The sequence below is a fragment of the Bidens hawaiensis genome, unplaced genomic scaffold (assembly GCF_021521415.1).
Source record: "Bidens hawaiensis isolate Kalapana, Puna unplaced genomic scaffold, B.hawaiensis_p1.1 tig00030294_1, whole genome shotgun sequence".
In the NCBI taxonomy this organism is placed as follows: domain Eukaryota; kingdom Viridiplantae; phylum Streptophyta; class Magnoliopsida; order Asterales; family Asteraceae; genus Bidens; species Bidens hawaiensis.
Window position 1 is genome coordinate 132,108 of NW_027495054.1, and position 21,293 is coordinate 153,400.

The 21,293-nt window shown below is 33.1% G+C and overlaps 1 protein-coding gene across 1 annotated transcript; it reads left to right on the forward strand.

Annotated features, from left to right (window-relative positions):
* Positions 1-516: 516 nt before the first annotated feature.
* On the forward strand, positions 517-3,451 carry LOC143580264 (uncharacterized). Its single transcript, XM_077063349.1, has 3 exons — positions 517-1,004; positions 1,900-2,087; positions 2,654-3,451. Exons 1-3 carry the CDS (start codon positions 593-595, stop codon positions 2,717-2,719), a joined length of 666 nt encoding a protein of 221 aa, XP_076919464.1. The 5' UTR covers positions 517-592; the 3' UTR covers positions 2,720-3,451.
* The last annotated feature ends 17,842 nt before the right edge of the window (positions 3,452-21,293 follow it).

Below are 21,293 nucleotides of genomic sequence, written 5' to 3' on the forward strand. Positions count from 1 at the left end.
AAAAGATGTGAAGAAACAAACATTGGATTTGTAAGATACAAAATTAGTTGATTAATGAATCGTTGTTTAGTGTGTCTGCTTGTTTTTATGTTATCTACTAGGTTAAAAGTCGTGTTAAAAAATATGGGTCGCAAAAAATATAAAAAATCTCTTGGTTTTAAAACCGGTTTGCCGGTTTAAACCGGTATTTTTGAAAAAACCGGCGGCACGACGTTCTAGCAAACCGCCTAAAAATATCAGGCTCTAAATATCGGGTGCCTTACCTAAATCCGGTATAACCGGTTTAACTGGCCGATACATAACGGTTTTTAAAACACTGATTTTTATTACTGGTACTTTGGTACCGAACTCATCCTTACATAAATCCGCGTATTAGGTGAATACAGTTTTCTTTCCCAATGCATCAAATCTTTATAATAATATTTTCATAAATCCGTTATATTCCGTTATACCACTACCTCTAAAAAGTATTATTATTATTATTAGATTTCGTGTAACACACACACACACACACACACACACTTAGTTATCTCATCTTCAAGCAACTATATAAATATTTTCCGATCACCACCGTATCTCCGGCAGCCGTACAATGTCACAATCCATCACCAAAAGCCTCAAACCACAAACCGACGACGACGTCGAACAAAACATAGAAAATTCGCCTCAAAGAGGCGTAAAACAAGACTTATCAGAGATCACTAAAAACTTAACTCGTCAATTTTGGGGTGTCGCGTCATTAATTGCCCCTCCGGTTCCCTCTGATCGCTCTAACGAGCGATCGGAGGGAATGCGGAGGGATTTGGTGGAGATCGGAGGGAGAGTCCGAAGTGAATTATCGAAATTCGCTTCGGAGTTCCTTCAGGTGGATTCGGATGATGATTATGATTCAGGTGATGGTGATGATGTGGCGGTTGGCGTTACGGATGAAGTTGTGGCGTTTGTTAATGATATTGTAATGTATCCGGGAACGTGGCTGGGTTTTCCGTTACCCGAAGATGAAGGTAATGCGATTAGGCGTGTGCGTGGCTCGGTTTTTTAGTTTTTGAAAATCTTTCGGTTTTGGTATTTTTGGTTTTGAAATATATTTTACTAAAATTTTAAGTTACATGTTTACTAAATTCTAATATATTACTTAAAAAGGAAAATAAAAAATAAAAATTTAGAAATTCGGGTTGGTTTGATTTTTGCAGTTTTTGTTACATGCAATACCAAAACCGAACCATAAGACAGGTTAGTACAATAACATAAAACCAAGCTCTCGGTTTTTGCTTCTATATGGCCTTTTTGGTTTCAAGCTCTTTTTTCTAAAGCTCGAACTAGCCCGCGAGTCTTTTTTTCAAGATCAGGCTCTGCTTGTTTATTATTTATCAATTAGCTTATGTATATATTTTTTTATTTATAAATATTTTGAGAAAAGCTTTAACGAGCCTAAGCTTGGCTCGAACTCGTGTGCAGTCCCTATATTTTGAGAAAAGCTTTAACGAGCCTAAGCTTGGCTCGAGCTCGTGTGCAGTACCTTAACAACCCAAAGCTCGTATAGAGCTTGATTTTGCAGTGCGAAATGAATACATAGTTCAAAAGAGACGAACTAGGCTTGTTAAGGACTTAAGGCTTGACGAGCTAAAAGATCTTCCCATATAAGTCTCGAGCTCTGGCTCAACAGCGAAAACAAGTTTTATATGAGGCCCGGGCTCAGCTTGACTAAATTCGAGCTATTTATCGATTCGATCTCGAGTAGTTCGTGAGCAGCTCGGCTCGTTTGTACTCCTAAATACAACTTATTTTAATCTAATTTCAATATCATAATTAATTATTTGATTTCTCATTATTCATCTACTTGTTACTATAATAATTAGTTTGTTAATTAGGTTATGTTTGGTTTTTTAATTACTCCAGATTTTGATCTCTCTGATGCACAACAAGAACATGTTTTGGCTGTAGAACAATTAGTACCAAGATTAAATGCTTTAAGGATTGAATTGTGTCCTAAATATATGAGTGAGAGTTCTTTCTGGAAGATATATTTTGTACTTTTGCATCCAAGACTCGCATGCAATGATGCTGAAATTCTTTCAACACCAAATGTAAGTCTGCTATGATTGGTCTACACGGGTTCGGGTCAGTGTCGAGTTTGGGTTAATTTTGGTTAGAACTCGCAAACACATTTAGTTAAATGGGTCGTGTTAATCCGGTGGGTTGACTTGTTTATTTATTTTGTTTGTTAAACTGTGTTTTACATATCCAAAATTTAAAAATTGAAAATTTTATGGCAGTGTTTAAATATAATTGCTTCAAAATATAAAAATAATACGTGAATTAAGAATTATAAAGTTTTAATAAGTAAAAAACAAAGAATTTTCTGTTAAATGGGCCGTGTTTGTGTCAACTGGGCTGGTTCACGGGTTTACCCGTTTAAGCCAATTGTTTAAGTTTTTATTTATTTATTTATTTATTTTTTAAATTTTGGTTAAATAGGTCGTGTTCATGTCTGCCTTTGAATGCATATGTCCTAATCGGGTTAAACCCGCCAACCCACGAACACAACCTGTTAGCAGCCCTAAAGTTAAAAATGATATTACCTTATATAGTTCATGTTTCGTGTCGGTTTTATGAGTGATTTTTTCATCTCACACTCTGGTATGTCATGCAGATTGTGAAAGCTAGAGCCTTGCTAGCACACGAGTTAAAGCGTTCTTGTTCCCCAAAACATGCTTGATTGTAACTCGAAATCTGTCCCACTCGATGTATCAGCAATTGAGACCGTAAAACACCCGATCAAGATTAATGATATTCAGATTGTAGACAAATGTCACAAATCTGTGATTCAAGAAGAGTCACATGAATATAAAGATGATGATGATTGGTTAAAGAAAGAAAGCCCAAAAATTGTTACTAATAAAGTTACAATTCCCATTGAGAATAATGAAGATGTATCATTTAGTGATCTCGATGACAATTATGACGACGACGACGACGATGGAAACATACCTATACATTACAATAAAACAACATACTCCTCTGAATCTTCAACAAAAGATTCAAGAAATTGTGTTGATGTTATTGACATTGATGTGGCATGACATACATTGATTTGTTTTTTTTTTATGATTCTTTATTGATGAACTAATTGTTTGTGTTGGGGTAAATAATTTGTTTTTATAGTTTTTAAAAAGTCTAAAGTAGGGGTTCAAAATGTGCATAGATTTGGGGAATATGTGACACTTTAAATGGGTTAAGATGTTTGACTTATAAAATGTGTTAATGTCCTGGTCGCAATTTTTCGTTTACTCATAGGGTTCCAGTTAGAAGTGCAAATCCTAACCAGCTGACCGAAACCGTCTATTAACTTGTTTAGAAGAAACTGGTTTGTAACCGTCATTAAACATAGATTAGGGACTAGTTAGGGGTTTTCATATGGTAAGCGGTTAATTTTAATAGGTCAAAAGATAGACTGGCTATTAACCGAACTTAACTGGTTACAACGTTTAGTGTTTTCTCACTCAAAAACCTGTTAGAAACTGTAACCGATTATTTAATAACTGATATTTTCATTAACCGGTTACCCGGTATTCGCACCTTTAGTTTCAGTGGACCAAGTGGTGTGTATAATACACAAATGTATTTACATTAGCTACAAGCCTACAAGCTAACAAGCAGGCCCAGTTTAAAATAAGTTGGCCCAAATCCTTAATAAAAATCTAAAGTAAATTTAAAAAGTAGGCCCTTAATTTTTTATGGGCCTAAACCCCAATTTAGTGGGTCGGCCCTGTTATTTACTTGTTTATTGTGGTTTTATGGGAGGGTGACTGCTGATTAGTGATAATATAGAGGTGCACAAAAGAACCGGTTCGAAACTGATCCTGCGGTTCCTATCCGAAATTGGACTCGATCCGTGGGTACATACTAGATTTTGAGTTTCTCCCCAGAACCATACCCGAAACCAGAACCGACCCACCGAAGCCAGTTCCACAATACCCGGTCAAACCCAACCCGACCTACCTGAAACCTGATAAAAATCTTGCAAACCCGGTCAAATACCTGACCATACCCGGAACCGATTTTACTCGGCCCTTGTTTGTGACTTATATTGACCATACTTGAAACTTACTCGGTTTTAACAATAAAAAAAAATACCCAGTTTGTGCACTCTATATACACACAAACAAGACTAGTTTTAGTGAAAAGGACTTTTTAATGTGTGCAACGAATTGAGGGATTTAAGAAGTGTTTTGGTTGCACAATTTAATCATAATAGTAGGTTTAACATTGAATTTTAGACGCACCATTGTATTAGGTAGATTGTAATGTCGTATAAGTTAGTCATATTGCTTTATTAGTAAGATGCACCTTATATTGATCAGTTGTACTTTTATAACAAGTTTAAAATACTATGTTCAAATTTAAGAGAGTAATATTCTTAAGTTTGTGAGCTATATGTATATATATTTAAAATAATTAAGTACTAGGATTAAAAATCTTGGTTAAACTAAACTTAAATGAAAAGTTTCAATAAAACGATTGAATTTCCTCTTTTCATTTTAAATCATATTTAACATTCTATCAGTTACAATTTTGTTACCGCCTTGATATTAACCGCCAGTTTTGTGTGGCTAGTAGTTCATAACCATCCCAACGTTTTCCACACCATATGAAACGTGAGCAGTTATAGTGTGACCAAATGAGTTAAGAAATATCATGGAAACGATTCTTCTTTGTTCGTATAATGTACAATGAAATTCTTAGCACATGAGTCTGTTGTCTCATCCTTTTCGAATAAAACCAAGAATATACATACGAGAACATCGAATTAAAATGATCATGTAATTATATAATACGAGTTAACACGAGACATAAAAGATTATGAAACCAATTAAATTCTACATTTTGTCCTTTAATTATTATTTTATTAATGATCTTTTAGTAAAATAGGGAATTGTCTTTTAAAAAGCAAAACTTTCATCTTCTTCTTTTTATACGTAACTAGTTTTATCTTATCATGATAATAATCATTATAAGTTGCAACAATTAAGGAACCAATTCCACCAAACCACATACCACTTTAATGCTTTCTTCATTACCTTTAAATGATTAATTACCTATAAACCCTACTTATGATTTATACATGCATACAATACTTTATTAAATACTAAAATAAACACAAGACTACCAATACATACATATAGTATATAGTGCTAGAAGACATATTCAATGTAGTATGTTAAAGTCTAAAGTCAAATACTTAACAAGTGTTAGTCATTTAAACGGGATTATACAAGTTCAGGGGTCATTGAGCGATTTTCCGATTCTATCGTTTTCGTTTGTAACTCGTTTCCAACTTTTCGTGTAAATCATTAGGTCGTTAATTCGTAATAATAATACTTCAATTTCGTGATTGATTGTTCGTTTCTTTGGTGTAGTTTCACTATGTACTATGTAATCGGACTCATTAGTTTTTAAACGTCAATATGCCATGATTTTTTTACGAAATTAATATGTTTATGTGTAAAGCTTCCCTCTATCACATTTAAAAGCTTTGATTTCTGATGAAGATATAAATAACTATGATGGGTGGCAAATAGATTTAGGGCAACATGCATAGTTGAATCCATCTATTCAATATTGTTGGTTGTTAATGTGGCAAATTAATGGTAACAAAAACCAAAAACTCGCTTAAACTGCATTTAACAAAGAGCATACTAGAACCGAGTTTACTTGACCATCATTTTCTTCTAATATAATAAAAGTTCGAATATTTGAAACATATGCATAAAGGACCTTTAACCTAGTGATACAAAGTGTTGGAATTTGGATAAAAGCGCCCCACCTTAAAGTGGGGAGGGTTCTAGACCACTAGGTCTTTTGGTGGACAAAAAGATGTGTAGTTATAAAAAATTTGACTTTGAAATTTGTTGTGAAATTAAACTACTCACCAAGTAATCAAATATAGAAGACAACGAATCCTAATTCGTATGATTTTGACCAACATAAATGAAGATTCGATTGTATTGTTATAGTTACACCAATAGTTGCACAAGGTTATTACTTAAAACGAAGCCCATTCGACAAGATATTATTAAGCTAAATTCCCTTTATTTGAGAAACACAATTAATGCCTGAAAAGTGAAAACGGGGAAATTGGAAAACAAAGACAATGCCAAAGAAGAAAGAAATGGATAAAAATCATAGCTAACGTGGACGGGCTTGATGACTATAGTTTAAAAGATTAATCACTACGAACACATTCCATTATTTTATTTAATAGCACATTCTTTTTACGGGTCATCTTCAACAAACATAAGAGATGACTTTAGTTTAGTGTCACTAGATTAATTTGCTGATCAATATGGATCATAATATTTATCAAACAAGTCAGTGATGCGAAATACGCGTTTGTTTAAGTTTATTATAATTTTCTTAAGAAAATAAAGTTGAATACTAACTTCCAATTAACATTTAAAGCCATTGTAAAGTTCTCTAAGATATAATTAATAAAGTAGACGTATACGTAAAAGTAATATCACATAAACTTTTGAAAGCAAAAGAGTGATGCGACAAGTTTATTTTAAATCTCATTATCTCATCTTCCCAAACACTAATTTTACCTTTAAGACAAGTAAAGTACTGTATACTATTAATAAACTTAAAAAAAACTTAGATTAGGTTAATGATTTTATCTTTTAGTATGCATAGGGTAAATATTTTTATGATTATCTCATCTTCCCAAACACTAATTTTTTTAGTACTGTATACTTAAAAAAAACTTATTTTTATTTTAAATCTCATTATCTCATCTTCCCAAACACTAATTTTACCTTTAAGACAAGTAAAGTACTGTATACTATTAATAAACTTAAAAAAAAACTTAGATTAGGTTAATGATTTTATCTTTTAGTATGCATAGGGTAAATATTTTTATGATTATAATACATCATGTATGTTTCTATGCTTATTTTTATTTTAATATGGCATGCGATATTTGGATACCAGGGTAGATATTTTTTTAACACCACGTGTAACCTATACGACTTGTATAATCTCTACGTGTTACATAGAGACAACTTTATAAGATATCACCAGTTTGTGTGTCAGCTTATGTTTACCATGCCTCGTAAGGTAGGCCTATACGAGCAGTATAGGGCTATACACACACACACACATTTCAACTACTTATACTCCGTATTATCACTTTCGTATCATTATTTAATAAACACTTACACTTACCAATAGTAGCGAAGTCTCACTCTAAGATCATCTATAGTGGACACTACACCATTATCACATCATCACTCATAGAGGCCAAAGAAAGAATGGGCAAAGGGGTAGCAATGGCGTGACGTTGCTTTTTTTTTTTAGTTAAAGTTCATCCACTACACATGATTTAAACCATCGTCACCTACGAAGGAGAAGTTACCCAAACATCACCAACGACAACAGTTTGGATCTAGCTAGGTATTTTAAACGAAATAAGAACACACTTGCGTGTATGTGCTAACAGATTTGTATAAAATAAACAAGGAGTGCTTTTACATAAAACAAATCATATGTGCAACAACAATATCCCCTGGTGTGCACCCTTTAAGTTAGTGGTCCTGAATCCTAATGGATGATCAATGTTCAATAAGTGAAAGTGAAATCCATGATTTGTCTTCAACAAGGGAAAGCTAAATTGATGACTTGTGTTCGATTAGTGCTCCTAATGGATGATTTGTGTTAAATATTATTAATTTATTTTAGTAAGTGTAATATAGACTTCATTTTCAATGTGGTAGGAAGTATGGTTTCTTAATGAATGCCCGTGTTCAATCTTTACAGACAATATTTTGGAGAGAACATAGGTTGCGCAATAAAGGAAGACCGCGATCTTTGTGATTTTTTGTTCAATCCTGAGGACGTTCGGGTTTTATCACAAGTGGGTCTTCGAACGGGTGGGTTTTCCCTAAAATTGAAGATAACTTGAAGACGTTTAAGAGTTATGTACGGCTGAGCTGGATCAGCTGACGATGGTTTTTTGTCATTTGATTACCCCGTACAAAAAACCTAGACAATTATCTATTTGTTGCCTAATTAAAAAGAAGTGTAATTTAAACTTTAACTAGTAATTAAAGCAATTAACTTTTTTTAATTAAATTATAACATTAAATTATTTCTCTCTTTTTTTTCCCCCTCAAATTTAGTACGCCGTAAGTCGGCTTGGCGCGCCGACCCCAAGCCGCGCCACCTGTTTTTAGCTATAATTCTAAAGGCTTCCAGCCAGCTAGCCAGCCGATGGGGTAGTGACACGTATCCAACAGTGATCGATGACACCTGTTTTATTTCTTCGTAATTAAGCCACAAACACAAAAACTTAGGGCCCACACTGCTGACGTCATAAGCTTTTGTAAAGTCTATGTGGTCCCCACCTAAGTGCCGGCTGACTCGACAGCAATAACCGTATGTAAATCAGTTGGTCTTGCGGTTAAAATACCATATTACCATGTTATTAATTATAGTAATTTACGTATTTACTCCCTATAACTTGAGACTATGCACAAATTCATCATTTATAGTTAATATAGTAGTTATTAACATGCTTTCACAAATGATTCTTTCTTTCGTTTAACGAACAAGGATTAATTATTTTTTTTGTTGGTTAAATCCATTTAATTATAGGTTTTAATCTTAATCATAAACACATGCCCGTCCCAGAGGTAGGTAGAGCCTCAACCACAGTTGGTTGAAGCCCCGATTTCGAGAGTGGCCGAAGTTTATTTATTTATGGGCAAATTAGGGACTTGATTTTAAGTTAGACCTGTTCGTTTATTTATTTTATTTTATTTTAATTTTTATTTTATAAAGTAGTCCAGTTACTAGAACAGTTACTTAATAATTAACCTTTTTTTTACTAAGAATAAGCCTAACGAAGTTAACTCCTTTTGTCCAGTAATTTACAACTTCACAATGGATTTAACATAGAACAAGCCCACAACCCCACATAAATTTGAATTCAAAGCACCGGGGACTAGAACTAGGCAGTTGGGCGATCGAAGACTTAACATTAACCTCCCGTCAAAGTCACAAAAATTAACCCCTCGTCGAAGTCACAATTATAGTCGATCTTTCAAAATAACAAAAATTATATGTATGGGTCTTTTTTAATACACGTTTATAGCACCCGACATGTTAGATACGATCACACTTAAAAATATTAAAATAAAAAGTAAGTCTATATCTTAAAACAAAGAGACCATTTATAAAAGAAAGAAAATGTCAACACTACTACACTAGTAAATCCATAAGAATATGAAATTAAATAAAAAAAAACAAAATATCATCTCCTTGAAACTAATTCCTTATGAAATGCGTCTTGGCAGACAAAATTTAAAAAACACTTTTTTCAAAACATTTAAAATTTGTACGGATCAGATAAAAAACATAAAAAACCGTATAGAAGACTATTTTATGGCAAAATATTTAATGAAATAATTTGGACGGAACCCTCAAGATTTTCAAAATTTTGACCGCCTATGTCAGTCTTTATCCACGTGTCAACTTTTAATTGGGCTAAATATCTCGTTAGAACGAAAACCAAAGTATCATCCCAGTTCAAATTTGTAAAAACATTTAGAAAACTTAAATATTAAGGTTATTTTTCTCTCATCTCAAATAGGTCCTTTTAAAATTTTCCCAAATGTATATACTAGTAAATCGATCCATAAGAATATGAAATTAAATACTAAATGTGCAATTCACTCTTTAATCTCACATTTTAATGACTATAATGCCCTTGAGTGGGCCCCACCAAGACCTAATGTTTTGCCCTTAAATACCAACCTCCAACCCATCCTTCCTTCCCTTTACCTCTCCCTTCCTTCACCAATATAACTTATTTTTCCGGCAATGTTATCACTAATTTTTCCGGCCACCGTCGACCACCTCCCCTCCGACACCGCTTTCGACCCGTGGGGGACCGTCACCCACGAAACCCCCTTTACCTCCCCCCCTCAACAACCCCTATTCTCACTCTCCAACACCTCAGGCTCAGAAGACAACCATCCAACAATAGTCCACCCAATCGATGATCGAAAGCAACGACGCATGATATCGAACCGAGAATCAGCAAGGCGGTCCCGCATGCGAAAACAAAAGCACCTAGAGAACCTAAGGAACCTTGTGAACCGGCATAAGTCCACAAACCGGGACCTAACAAACCGGTTAAGGTTTATGATCCACCAACAACAAACTATTAGGCGCGAAAACGAGCTTCTTTGGTCCGAGTTAGGGATGCTTCGGCAGAAACTATGGGACTTGCATCAAGTAATGCGTGTGTGGGAGCTTCCAAACCAGTTACTATTAACGTCTGCATGGCCATGCAATAATAATAATATTAATGTTAATAATAATAATATGACCTCCTTCAATGAACAAAATCCACTATCATTAATCTCATAATAAAGGTTTATATATATGAACCTAAATTATATATATATAGATATATATTTGTAAAGAAATGGATTATGCAGTTGGAGGAAGGTAATTATCATCAATTAAGTATTGGGAAATTTATGTTGAAGGTTTTGGTAAAGTTTTGTCAAAACTTGAGTTGCCATATAATTTTGTAAAGTGTGACCACTAAGTGTTAATTGGCTTATTAATAAGTGAAAAGTCAGTTTGGACTTTGATGTTTTGTTTCTATAATTGTCGGAGTTGTTAACTTAAAATATTATTTTATATTTTAATTGTTTTTTAATATGTAAATGACTTTCAACTTTATTCCGGTAAGTGTTATTAAACTTTGTGTTATGGGTTAACTAAAAAGTGTGTAATGTTTAATCACGTCATGTATAGATAATGGGCATTAATTAACCTATCATTTAGTTATCACGCTGTAGTTTAACTAATTATGTTTATATAAAAAAGAAAAGAAAAAAATGTTTGTGTTTGCGTATGATTCATGAAGAGAAAATGGAAAAGAGATCCCACCCACCTAAAATATGAGAGGGCGTTAAGGTGAAGGTGACGTTGGATTTGGCGGAGCAAATTTCGTTAAAGTGTGTATGAGGTGATGGAAACGTCACCCCACAATGCATGGCTTTAATATTGTACATTATGCGAATTCTATTCTTTAACCTAAGTTATAAGAACATGGCAAATTCAGTAACATATATTTGAAGAAGGATAGAATATGACGCACATGTATATACAATATGTCAAGTAACGGTACGCTCAATTTAAAATCTTGGATTCACACTACTAGAAATTGAATTTTGGTAAAAAAAAACTCAGCGGTTAGATGGAGTCGGGTACCCTAACCTGTGGGGCAGAAATTATTTAATCAGTTTTGATCTATATATCAAGCATATTAACCGAATCGTTTTGTGGTCAAACAGTCAATTTAAAACCGGTTAATCTCAATAAATGGTTTTGGTTCCTAACCGAATTTTAGTGAAAAATCCCTAACATATGTAACTAGTTCGGTTTGGTTATTAAACGGTTAACCTATTGTAGTTAACTTATTGAAATTAACCTTATTAACCTAATAATAGTTGGCCAGTTTCAGTTAATCAATTCCTACATGAAATTCCCTTACTAGCTTGTCCCTAACGATGGTTAATATCAATTACAAACCGGTTTCTACTATACTGGTTAATATCCGGTTTCGATTTCAGGTCAATTTTGGTTTGATTAATCGGTTATGATTTGCACACCCCAAACCTTCGGTTTTCACTATCTCATGGTTGAATAACCGTGTTTATTTGCTTTTGAATTCTCTTGAAGATATTTTTATAACCCGTAATGATTATATGTCTCTCTTTATAATACATTAAATGACACAATATCACTTTCAGTTCTTTTTCTCAAACAAAAATTACAATATATAGGAAAACAAAGACATATAAAAAAAAGATAAATGACAAGAAAACATAATTTAATTATAATAGGGAAACTAATTAATAATATTAAACTTAAATTATATTTATGTTCGTATCATTACTGTTTTTCTCTCTTTACACAAGCTTAAACCCTATCATGATCTATCTTCTACGGAATATATAATTAGCACTTGTGCAATCTTAAAAGGGAAAAAAGTTAAATAGGTGAGATTACCTCTTTTTACCCTGTCCTAAATAAGTCGGGTCAAAATCCTTGGAACTTGACAAATATTGACAACTTAACATATTGTAATCCAATAGTTTTGCTTTGTGGACAAGTTGGATGAAGATCGTGACCTTACACTAAAATATTATTTAATTTATTAAAAAGGTGTGATTATGAGTTAATACTTTTTTTAGGTGTTTAAATAGTAGTAATTATTACTTATTAGAATAACAAAACATATATATGGATGGGTAAGACGTAAGCCAATTAACAATTAACAAATATAATGTGTATACATTGTCCCTACCACTTAACTAATAAGTGCTTAACCTTTTAACTCATTTACTAAACTTTAAACAAGTGGGCAACAAACTTAAAAACTACTTATTTTTATTGCACAATGGATATGGATATGTATATTCCTTGGATATTACTTTCATATTTACTTTCTTTAAGTAACTAAAAGAAATCACCTTATGTAACATTTTTTTATAAAGTAAATTGCATTTACTTTGGTTTCTCAAATAAACATATGCAATAGTCAAATTTGATGGTATGATGATTTGAAGAGAAGTGCTAACATGTTATGAGGTTTATTAAAGTGGATTAATATTAGTGCCTAAGTGTGTGTTTTAATTCTTTTGACTCGCCCAAAGCCTTTAAATTCTTATGACTGGCCCAAATTAATATGAGAAAGAAAAACTTGTATGCATAAAAGAACAAAACAAGATGGAGAACATAGAAAATTAAAGAAAAAAAACAGAGAAAACCCTAATATAGAATTGTCAATCATTGAATGAAGAAGGAAAGAGGAAGATGAGAAAAAATGAAAAATAAAGGAAGATGAAAAAGTAAGAAAGAAACTACAAAATTAAAGAGTGAACATTGAAAGAAGATTAGAAGAAAGAAGAAAAGGAAAATAAAAATTAAATGAAAGAAAGAAAGTGAAATAAGTTAGTAGGAGAAAAGTATTGAAACATAAGAATCATTGTACAATCATGTAATCAAAGAACAAGATTAAATATACTTATGAATGGACTATAATGCATGTTGTATATTTTCTAAGCTAAACCTTAAGACCCAATAGGATACATACTAGCAGGAAAGACTCGGCCGATATATTTAAATTCTCGGAGACGACTCTGCATACTAGACTATAACACAAGTATATAAATGATCAATACTTAAGATCATCACTTTGCCTTTGAGAATATGATTATCATTTAAGCACATTGCAAACATAAATTTAAGAACTCAATGCTTTGAATTTGTAACGTTTCAAACTTTGAACTTTAATTCTCACAAGGCTGAATTGAAAGACGTCACTGGTCCTCACAATTATAAACTTGATTATCACAACATAAGTTAAGTTGTCATGTATAACTTTGCACAATATATAAATGTCCCATTTTTTTATCATTAGAATGGTGGCATATATAAGTTTGAGTTTGTAACTTGTAACTTTTTTTAATATCAAACACTTACGGTTGCCAAAAGAGTTGATGACGTATAACAATTTTCTAAGGAAGAGGTCGTTCTCAAAAATAAATAAAAGTGTTTGGAAATTAGCATAGAGTAGGTATAGAAAAGGAATATATGCAATAAATAAATAACACGTTGCTTATCGACATCAACATTCTTTTATATTTGGATATCACATCATTATTATTTTCTTTAATAATGCTTTCTATCTTTTTTAGGAGAGTTTGAATTATTTAAAAATTTTATTTTAATTAACTTTTTCTTATTAACTAAACCACCTTTATATGTGTGTAGGTATATACACACGATGCGTGCCTTTCGCTCAGAATCAATATTATATTAAGAACTACAAAAACATATAACACATTTATATATACTGCATAAAAGATATTAGAGGTAGTAGAAGATAGAATAAATGAGCGGTCACATAACTGTTTTATACATGTAAGTAAACTCGTTTTTGACTTTCAAGTAAACTTGTGTTGCGTAAAAAATTACACATGCAAGATAAGTAGACAAAAACTTGTTTGTTAAAATGGTCGTGTAGTTTGATTGAATGAACTTCACTACACGTGTTTATTATGTAAAACGATTCCATTTGAGATGTTTTTATATGTGTTTTTCAAATCAAAGCATCAAATACCATGAATATTTTCTGAACCTTTTTATTTATCATCAAATAAATGAGAGATGTGAAATTATACAACTGTCGTGATATGTCTTGAAAGAGCTTTCTTTTCACTTTCTTCTTTGTAAGATATAAAGACATTTAAGTTTTTCTTTCCAAAATAATTAAAAATAAAGATATTCAAGAGACAAAAGCAAAAACACATACGCCCATAATCCATGAATTCAATCACTTCATCACTTGCATTTGTTGGTGGTATGTTAAAGAAACTCACAATTTCAACTTTTTGATTAGGTTGATAAGACGGACATTTTTTTTATTTAATGGTCCGAAGAATAATCACTCAAATCTCGTTAGTTTGGGACTTTATTGAGAGCATCCCGATTCCCGGAGGGTTGATAATATTTTATAAAATTCTTTTACATTTGACATTTAGGTGAAAGTAACAAACTAACAACTAATATGATCGTATTAACTTAACTAATTAAATAAATAGACAAAATTAAACTAGAAGAATTGATCAAAAATAAAGTTCCAATATATGTAAGTTTCAATGATAAACAACCCCCCCCCCCCCCCCCCCCCCCCTTTACAAACTACAAATATTGTGTGTTTCTGTTGTGCGATGGACTGATGGTGTAAATGGTGGAGATGATGTGCATACGTGCAATGAAGTTGCATGCAGAATGTGGAGTTCATATGCGTCAAGCTATCTAGGGTTCCGCTTAGCCAAATCCATCTTGTATGCAAGTCATTGCTATGGCCAAGGCCTAGGTTGCAAGTTCGTTAACATAAATCAAACAATAATACTAATAATAAATGTCGGTTAAATAAATTATTAATAATAAACAATTACTGGATAATAATAATAATAATAATATGCCTATGTAGGCTTAATGGGGCCTAGCGTGAAGCTTGGAGCGAAGTGAATCAAATGATGTTGAGCGGATAGTTCTTTATTCAATAAGTAAACAATTTGAAGACGAGTGGGTACATAGCAAACATGAAGACTTTAAATAAACCATCATGTCTCGTATGAAGTACATATTAACCTCTGGATGCTTAGTACTTTGATAAAAGATTGAATTAGTTGTAAGACATCCGACACTAGGATTGCGAATACTAGATAAATGATACAACATCAATAATAATGTAAGTAACCAAATCTGAAATTTTGAATTATAAACCCCGACTTAGAATAAACAAATCTAAGATCAAACTATCAATTGATCCATATTTCTTAGTTGGTTTACACAAGACCCAAACCAAAACTCATAACCCAAACATTAAGTGTTCATAAAGCTATCTCAAAGAAAAAAGAAGTTTATGAAGTCATTGCAACTTCAGAAATAAAATCAACCTTGTGTCCTCCAAGGAACCAGGATTCATTGAATCTCTCTTGGGCCCAGCCCAAAGTTTGGTTACTCCTTTTCTTTTTTCTCTGATAAAAAAATTTGTTGTTTGCTTTACAGTTATGGGCTTCTTTAGTATAAAGCTTAAGCTATTTTAGTAAGAGATGGGAAAATCATATTATATTCTGATAAAAACTTCTTAGAAAAATATAATGAGAGAAATCTATAAAGAAAATAGTGTAAAATAGAATTGGGTCCTACGTAAATTCCGTCGTTATATAAGTGTCTTATGTATCACAATTGTAACAAATGATATAAGTATTTATATAGTTCTCGATTCTTTAAAAAATGGTTATATTGAGCTTAACTAAAGCCATACACATGAACTAGTGTAGTTTTTTTTTCGTCAAAGGAAAAAAAATCAGTCTCAATGTAAAAAGATTATAAATCTCTTATATGGTGTTTTTTAAGTGTTAAGTGATTAGAAAAATAAGCAGAAAACTTTAAAATTTATTTAAATAAGTAGACGTTGAAGTATAGATCCAATGACGCATCTTATTATGAAAATAAATTAGTCAAACTTGAAAAAAGATATAATTTAATTAAAAAAAAGTCACTTTTGTGAGACATGATTTACTTTTTCTTTTCTTTTCCTTTTTTACCTTTCTTCTTTTTTAACATAAACCCTTGGGAGACTTAGCCCTTTGATCATTTAACTTTTAACCAATCCCAACTCAAATTTATTTTTTAAACCAAGCTCATTATTAGACAAAAATGAGATTTAGATCCAAATCCTTGGATATCCAAACAAAAGTATCACTAGAGACGTTTAAAAATGTTATTATTTTAAAGACGGAAAAAGATATACTTTTACAAAATAGTCGTGTTTCCAAGGATACCCCATTGTAGGGAACATGCTATAAAGCCTTTTTAACATTAGCAAGATATCATAGTGGTCCAACTTTGGACATCAACTATAACATGTTATATCACATGGCGATCACATGGTTCTCGTTGTTTAGCATGTAATATTGTTAAATATTTCTTAGTTCTTACCATTTAAGATTCAAAATTGAATAGATTCAATAAATTTTGTTTTCATTAGTTTTTGCACATACAACAAATTTTAACGTAACACTGATGCTGAAACATTGTGTTTCATAATCAATTGTATATTTATTGTCCCATAGTAAAGTAATTAAATGTTTAAAATCGCCAATATCATTTTATAGGCCGAAGTTTAACTCTACATATTCAAATATCTTTTAGTCATCCTTCACATAATTAATATCTTATTAAAAAAGTATATTTTCAGTAATAAAATACTTAGTATATAAAGTTTTATAATGATGTGGAATGGGCCCAATTAAATCCTTCATTTTAAGAACACTAAACCTTCGGCTCACGCTAAATAGACAAGTTCATGGGCCTTATAATGAAGCCCAAAGATTAAACTGCTTCTCGTTTGTCCAAAAATTTTCTCTTTTTTCACAAAATTAAAGTTTATTCTTTATATAAATAGCCATTTGGGTACACTATCGAGGTCTATAACTCTGTCACATTGTTTAATTAGACCATCCGTAGTTGATCTTCATGTGAAGCGTTTTGGGCTATAACGCCGGGGGCACCCCCCCCCCCCCCCCCCCCCCGTTTTGGGGTAAGTTTTTTTTAGCTTTTTGTTTAAAACGCTAGAATGACAGAATTTTTAAAAAAAAACCTTTGTTCCATGAATCCTTTCTCCTCCACCCTCATCGGAATCAATGGCAGCTCCGGACCCTCATTGGAATCTTTCTTCTCTTCCACAGGAAGTGGGTTTTGAAGGATGAAGAGAAAGATTGAAGTTATGAAAGAGGGTTTTGGAGGATGAAAAGAAAAATTGAAGATTTGTGGGTGGTGTTGAGAGGATAGTCATTGATAAGTTTGGTAGAAAGTGAGGTTGTAAAGGGAGATGGAGGCTGAGAATCTGTTGGAGTCTAATTAAAGGTTGTGTTTGTTTGTTAGTATGACATGAATGAGCAAGTCTACTTATTATTATTAGTATTATCATGTTATATTATTATTATTATTATTTGATTATTTTTAATAAAAAAATTTAAAAAAATAAATAAAAAGTGTAAAAGTGACTGGATCCCACGTGGCGCATAACGCCTGGGGGTGGAGAGTTATAACTACACCCTGTTTTTGTAAAAAATTTCTGTTTTTGTAAAAAATCATAACTCTGACTGGACGCCACGTGACGTATAATGCCTGGGGGTGGAGAGTTATGACTACACCCTGTTTTTGTAAAAAATCATAACTCTGACTGGACGTCACGTGACGCATAATGTCTGGAAATTGAGAGTCTTGACTACTCATAGTCTTATTGGGCCTCGAGTTAATTTAGAAAAAAATTTATGTAGCTTCGGAGTATAATTTATAATATACGAGAAAATGTGCAATTAAAAACGATATTCACTGGATAATTTATAACTTTTATAGTTTTTGAATAAATAGAAAATAGTCATTTTAAATGTAAACTAGCCAACAAAACCTTTGCGTTGCACGTAATTTTATAGTTTTTTTATTCTATTTTTGTACTTTTTTTAAACAACTACTTGTAATTTTTCTAAGCTAATAATAACTTCTTTTTTCTCATCAACATCGCACCACCAACTACGAGTATGCCACGTAAGAGCATTCACATCCCATTCCATATATTTTCCCTATAATTTAGCTAAAAAACATCATTCCATAAATTTATCTATCGTTTTTCAAAATTCTTCCACATTCTATTCCCTATTCATATCCATAAATTAATTCTTTATTATTTTTTTCTCTTTTGTCTTATTATATAGTAGTAAATGGTGATTGGAAGATATGTGATATATTATATGGTATGGATAAAAATTGAGTCCCTATATTTAGGGATTTACTTTAGTTGCCATATAACTCATCCATATAATAGGGAATTGATTGGAGAGGTGATTTTGATGGTTTCTTAAAATTTACCATAAATTATATGGGTTTGACAACTTTAGAGAATGGTTGAGAATGCTCTAAGAGAGGCAATATTATAAGACCATCCGTAATGGTTGAGTTTTGTAGGCGTTTTAGCCTATAACGCCGGGGGAACACCCCCCCCCACCCCGGGGCGTTTTGGCATTTTTTTTGAACGTTATGTATAAAACGCGCTGAATGTCTCGAGTTACAAAATGTTACCGTTGACATATCCGTTGGATTGAGCCGTTGCACATTAAAAAAAGTAAAAATTAACTAAAATATACACTATAAAAACCAACCTAAATCTCATTTTTTTAACACTGCTCTTCTACTTCTCTACAAATATAACACAATTATTTCTACTACAATACTACCAAAATGTTTTCGAATAAAAACCAAAATGTTCTCGGTTTCGGTCAACTTTCCCGTCAAGGCAACACAAGCAACCAAAATCCACAACCGAACCCATCTACGGCCCCGATGCCAACCGTACCCGTCACGCATATGTTGGACCCGCAAATGGCCGCGTACATTGCATTTTTACAAAACTCTATGCCAAATGCGGTGTCCGGCTTCCAAAACCCAACGGCAAACATTTTTGCCGGTTCAGGTTCCCAACCCGTCCTGGAGACCCAACCCGAGGTCGAGTTCATGCCAGAGACACAACCCGTCCCGGAGACCGTAGGTGGTTCGAGCCAACGCGGACGTCCGAGAAAACACGCAAAGAAGCCCGCCGGCGAACATCGGGTTAAAAAGACGGTTATACCGTGGAAGAACGACGAGTGCGTACTATGTGCTCGTGCATGGTGCGCGATATCGGAAGATGCCAAGTGCGGTAGGTTTTTAAAATACATGTATATTTTTTAATTTTCTTAGAATAAACACTGAACTTGTAATGTTTTTATTTTTTTTAGCGAACTATAAAAAAACGGGGGTATTTTGGCACAAAATTAAAGAGTTGTTCCACGAACTTGGCGGGGAATCGCGTCGAGAAAAAGATTCGTTACTGTCGAAATGGGCCGACATAAACACCAAATGCATGGGTTTCCATACGGTTTTCTCTCGGATGAATCGAACGAGAAGTAGCGGCGTGTCGGACGCGGATGTCATGGAAAACGCGTTGACAGAGTATCAACATAAGGTCTTGGGGTCCTTCAATTACTTTGGCATTTGGAAAGACTACTTGAGGTTTCACCCAAAATGGGGTCTGGTTTTGGATGCCGAAGCCGAAGGTGGTCCGCGTAATAAAAAGTCTAAAACATCGTCTTCGGTTGATCCAGACACGCCCCGTTCCGACGCTCAAAACTTCAACCTAAGCGATAATGAAGCGTTGAATACTATCGAGATGCCTCAGCCGGGGGGTTAAAGAAGCAAGGGCAAGGTAAGGGGAAAGGGGTCGCTTCGTCGTCGGCAACAGGTTTGAATGCTGAATTGAAAACTCAATTCAAAGAAATGAACTCTCGACTCCAAGATTTACACGAGCTTGGAACCCAACGACTTAAAGTAAATTTGGACGCCGTCGAATTACTTAGATGGAATGAAATGGACAAAGACATCGAGATTTTATCAAGCGATCTAACCGAAGATGACCCGAGAGTCCGATCTCTAAAAGCCGCTCGACAAGCGAAAATTTTAGAAAAATATCACATGTAGTTTTATTAGTATTATTTATGTATTTTTTTTTTAATTTGATGTATTTATTTTATTTTAATTTAGTTTTTATTTGGAAGTTTAATCTACTTTTTAAATTTTAACTAGTAATTTACCCGCGCGTTGCGGGGCGAAATTGGTCGGTAAAATTCGGGCGTTACAACAGCGAGTTAATACGAATTCCTTCGGTATTGGTTATGTTATTTGCGGTATAAACAATGTAGGTAAGGCCCGAACATTCTAAAAAAATATATTCTTTGACCTAACATATAAAAAGATTATCATATAAAAAACTAAAATACTTAAAACGACATCTATTTGGTTGTTAAAAACCCATGCGGAGGTAAAACCCAAACGACGTTGTTCTCAGGCGTTGAGAAGGTAACTCGACGTGAATTCGGTTATGTACATTACGAAACCGGAACTAAATTAAAAGCAAAACAAATTCAAAAAGAAAAAAATGAGAAATTTAGGCAGACCAATGGGGTAGGGTCGGTTAAACTCGGTTGTTGGTAAAACTCAAAGCGTTGTCGGTCTCGGGTATTGATCAGGAGGTCAGCCTACACAAATTCAGATTCATTACGGTACCGGAACTAAAAATAAAATAGCATTCGGTTGGTTTCTATTACATTCATTACGGTACCGGAGGTAAAAACATTTGTTATGATACCAGAACTAAAACACACACAAAAATTTGCGTTTAGTCGATTTTCGTTACATTCGTTATGGTACCAGAAGTAAAGTAAAAAAACAACAAATTGCGTGGATCAATGAGGCGATGTCACGTGGCCCAATCAAGGTCTTGCGACACTAAAATCATGTTTTAATCTTATTAGATAATATTCATCCGGATCGAGGGTCCAGTTTTGACATTTTATATATTTATTTTCTAACCAAAAAAACAAAAGTGTGACTTAATATATAGAAGAGGGGTTGTGATTGTAAATATGAATAGTAAAATGAATAGTAAACTCACATTTAAAGATCCTCTTTTTAATAATATATATAATGTTGTTTTTTTAATTTTATGTTTAATTATTTAAATGAATTATTATTTAAAAAAATAAATAAAATTAATAGTGACTGGGCGCCACGTGGTACATAACGCCTGGTGGTGGAGAGTT

Coding starts and splice junctions, on each gene's coding strand:
- LOC143580264 (XM_077063349.1), top strand. CDS start 593: ATGTCACAATCCATCACCAAAAGCCTCAAACCACAAACCGACGACGAC. Junction 1,005..1,899: donor TCCGTTACCCGAAGATGAAG/GTAATGCGATTA, acceptor TAATTACTCCAG/ATTTTGATCTCTCTGATGCA. Junction 2,088..2,653: donor AAATTCTTTCAACACCAAAT/GTAAGTCTGCTA, acceptor TATGTCATGCAG/ATTGTGAAAGCTAGAGCCTT.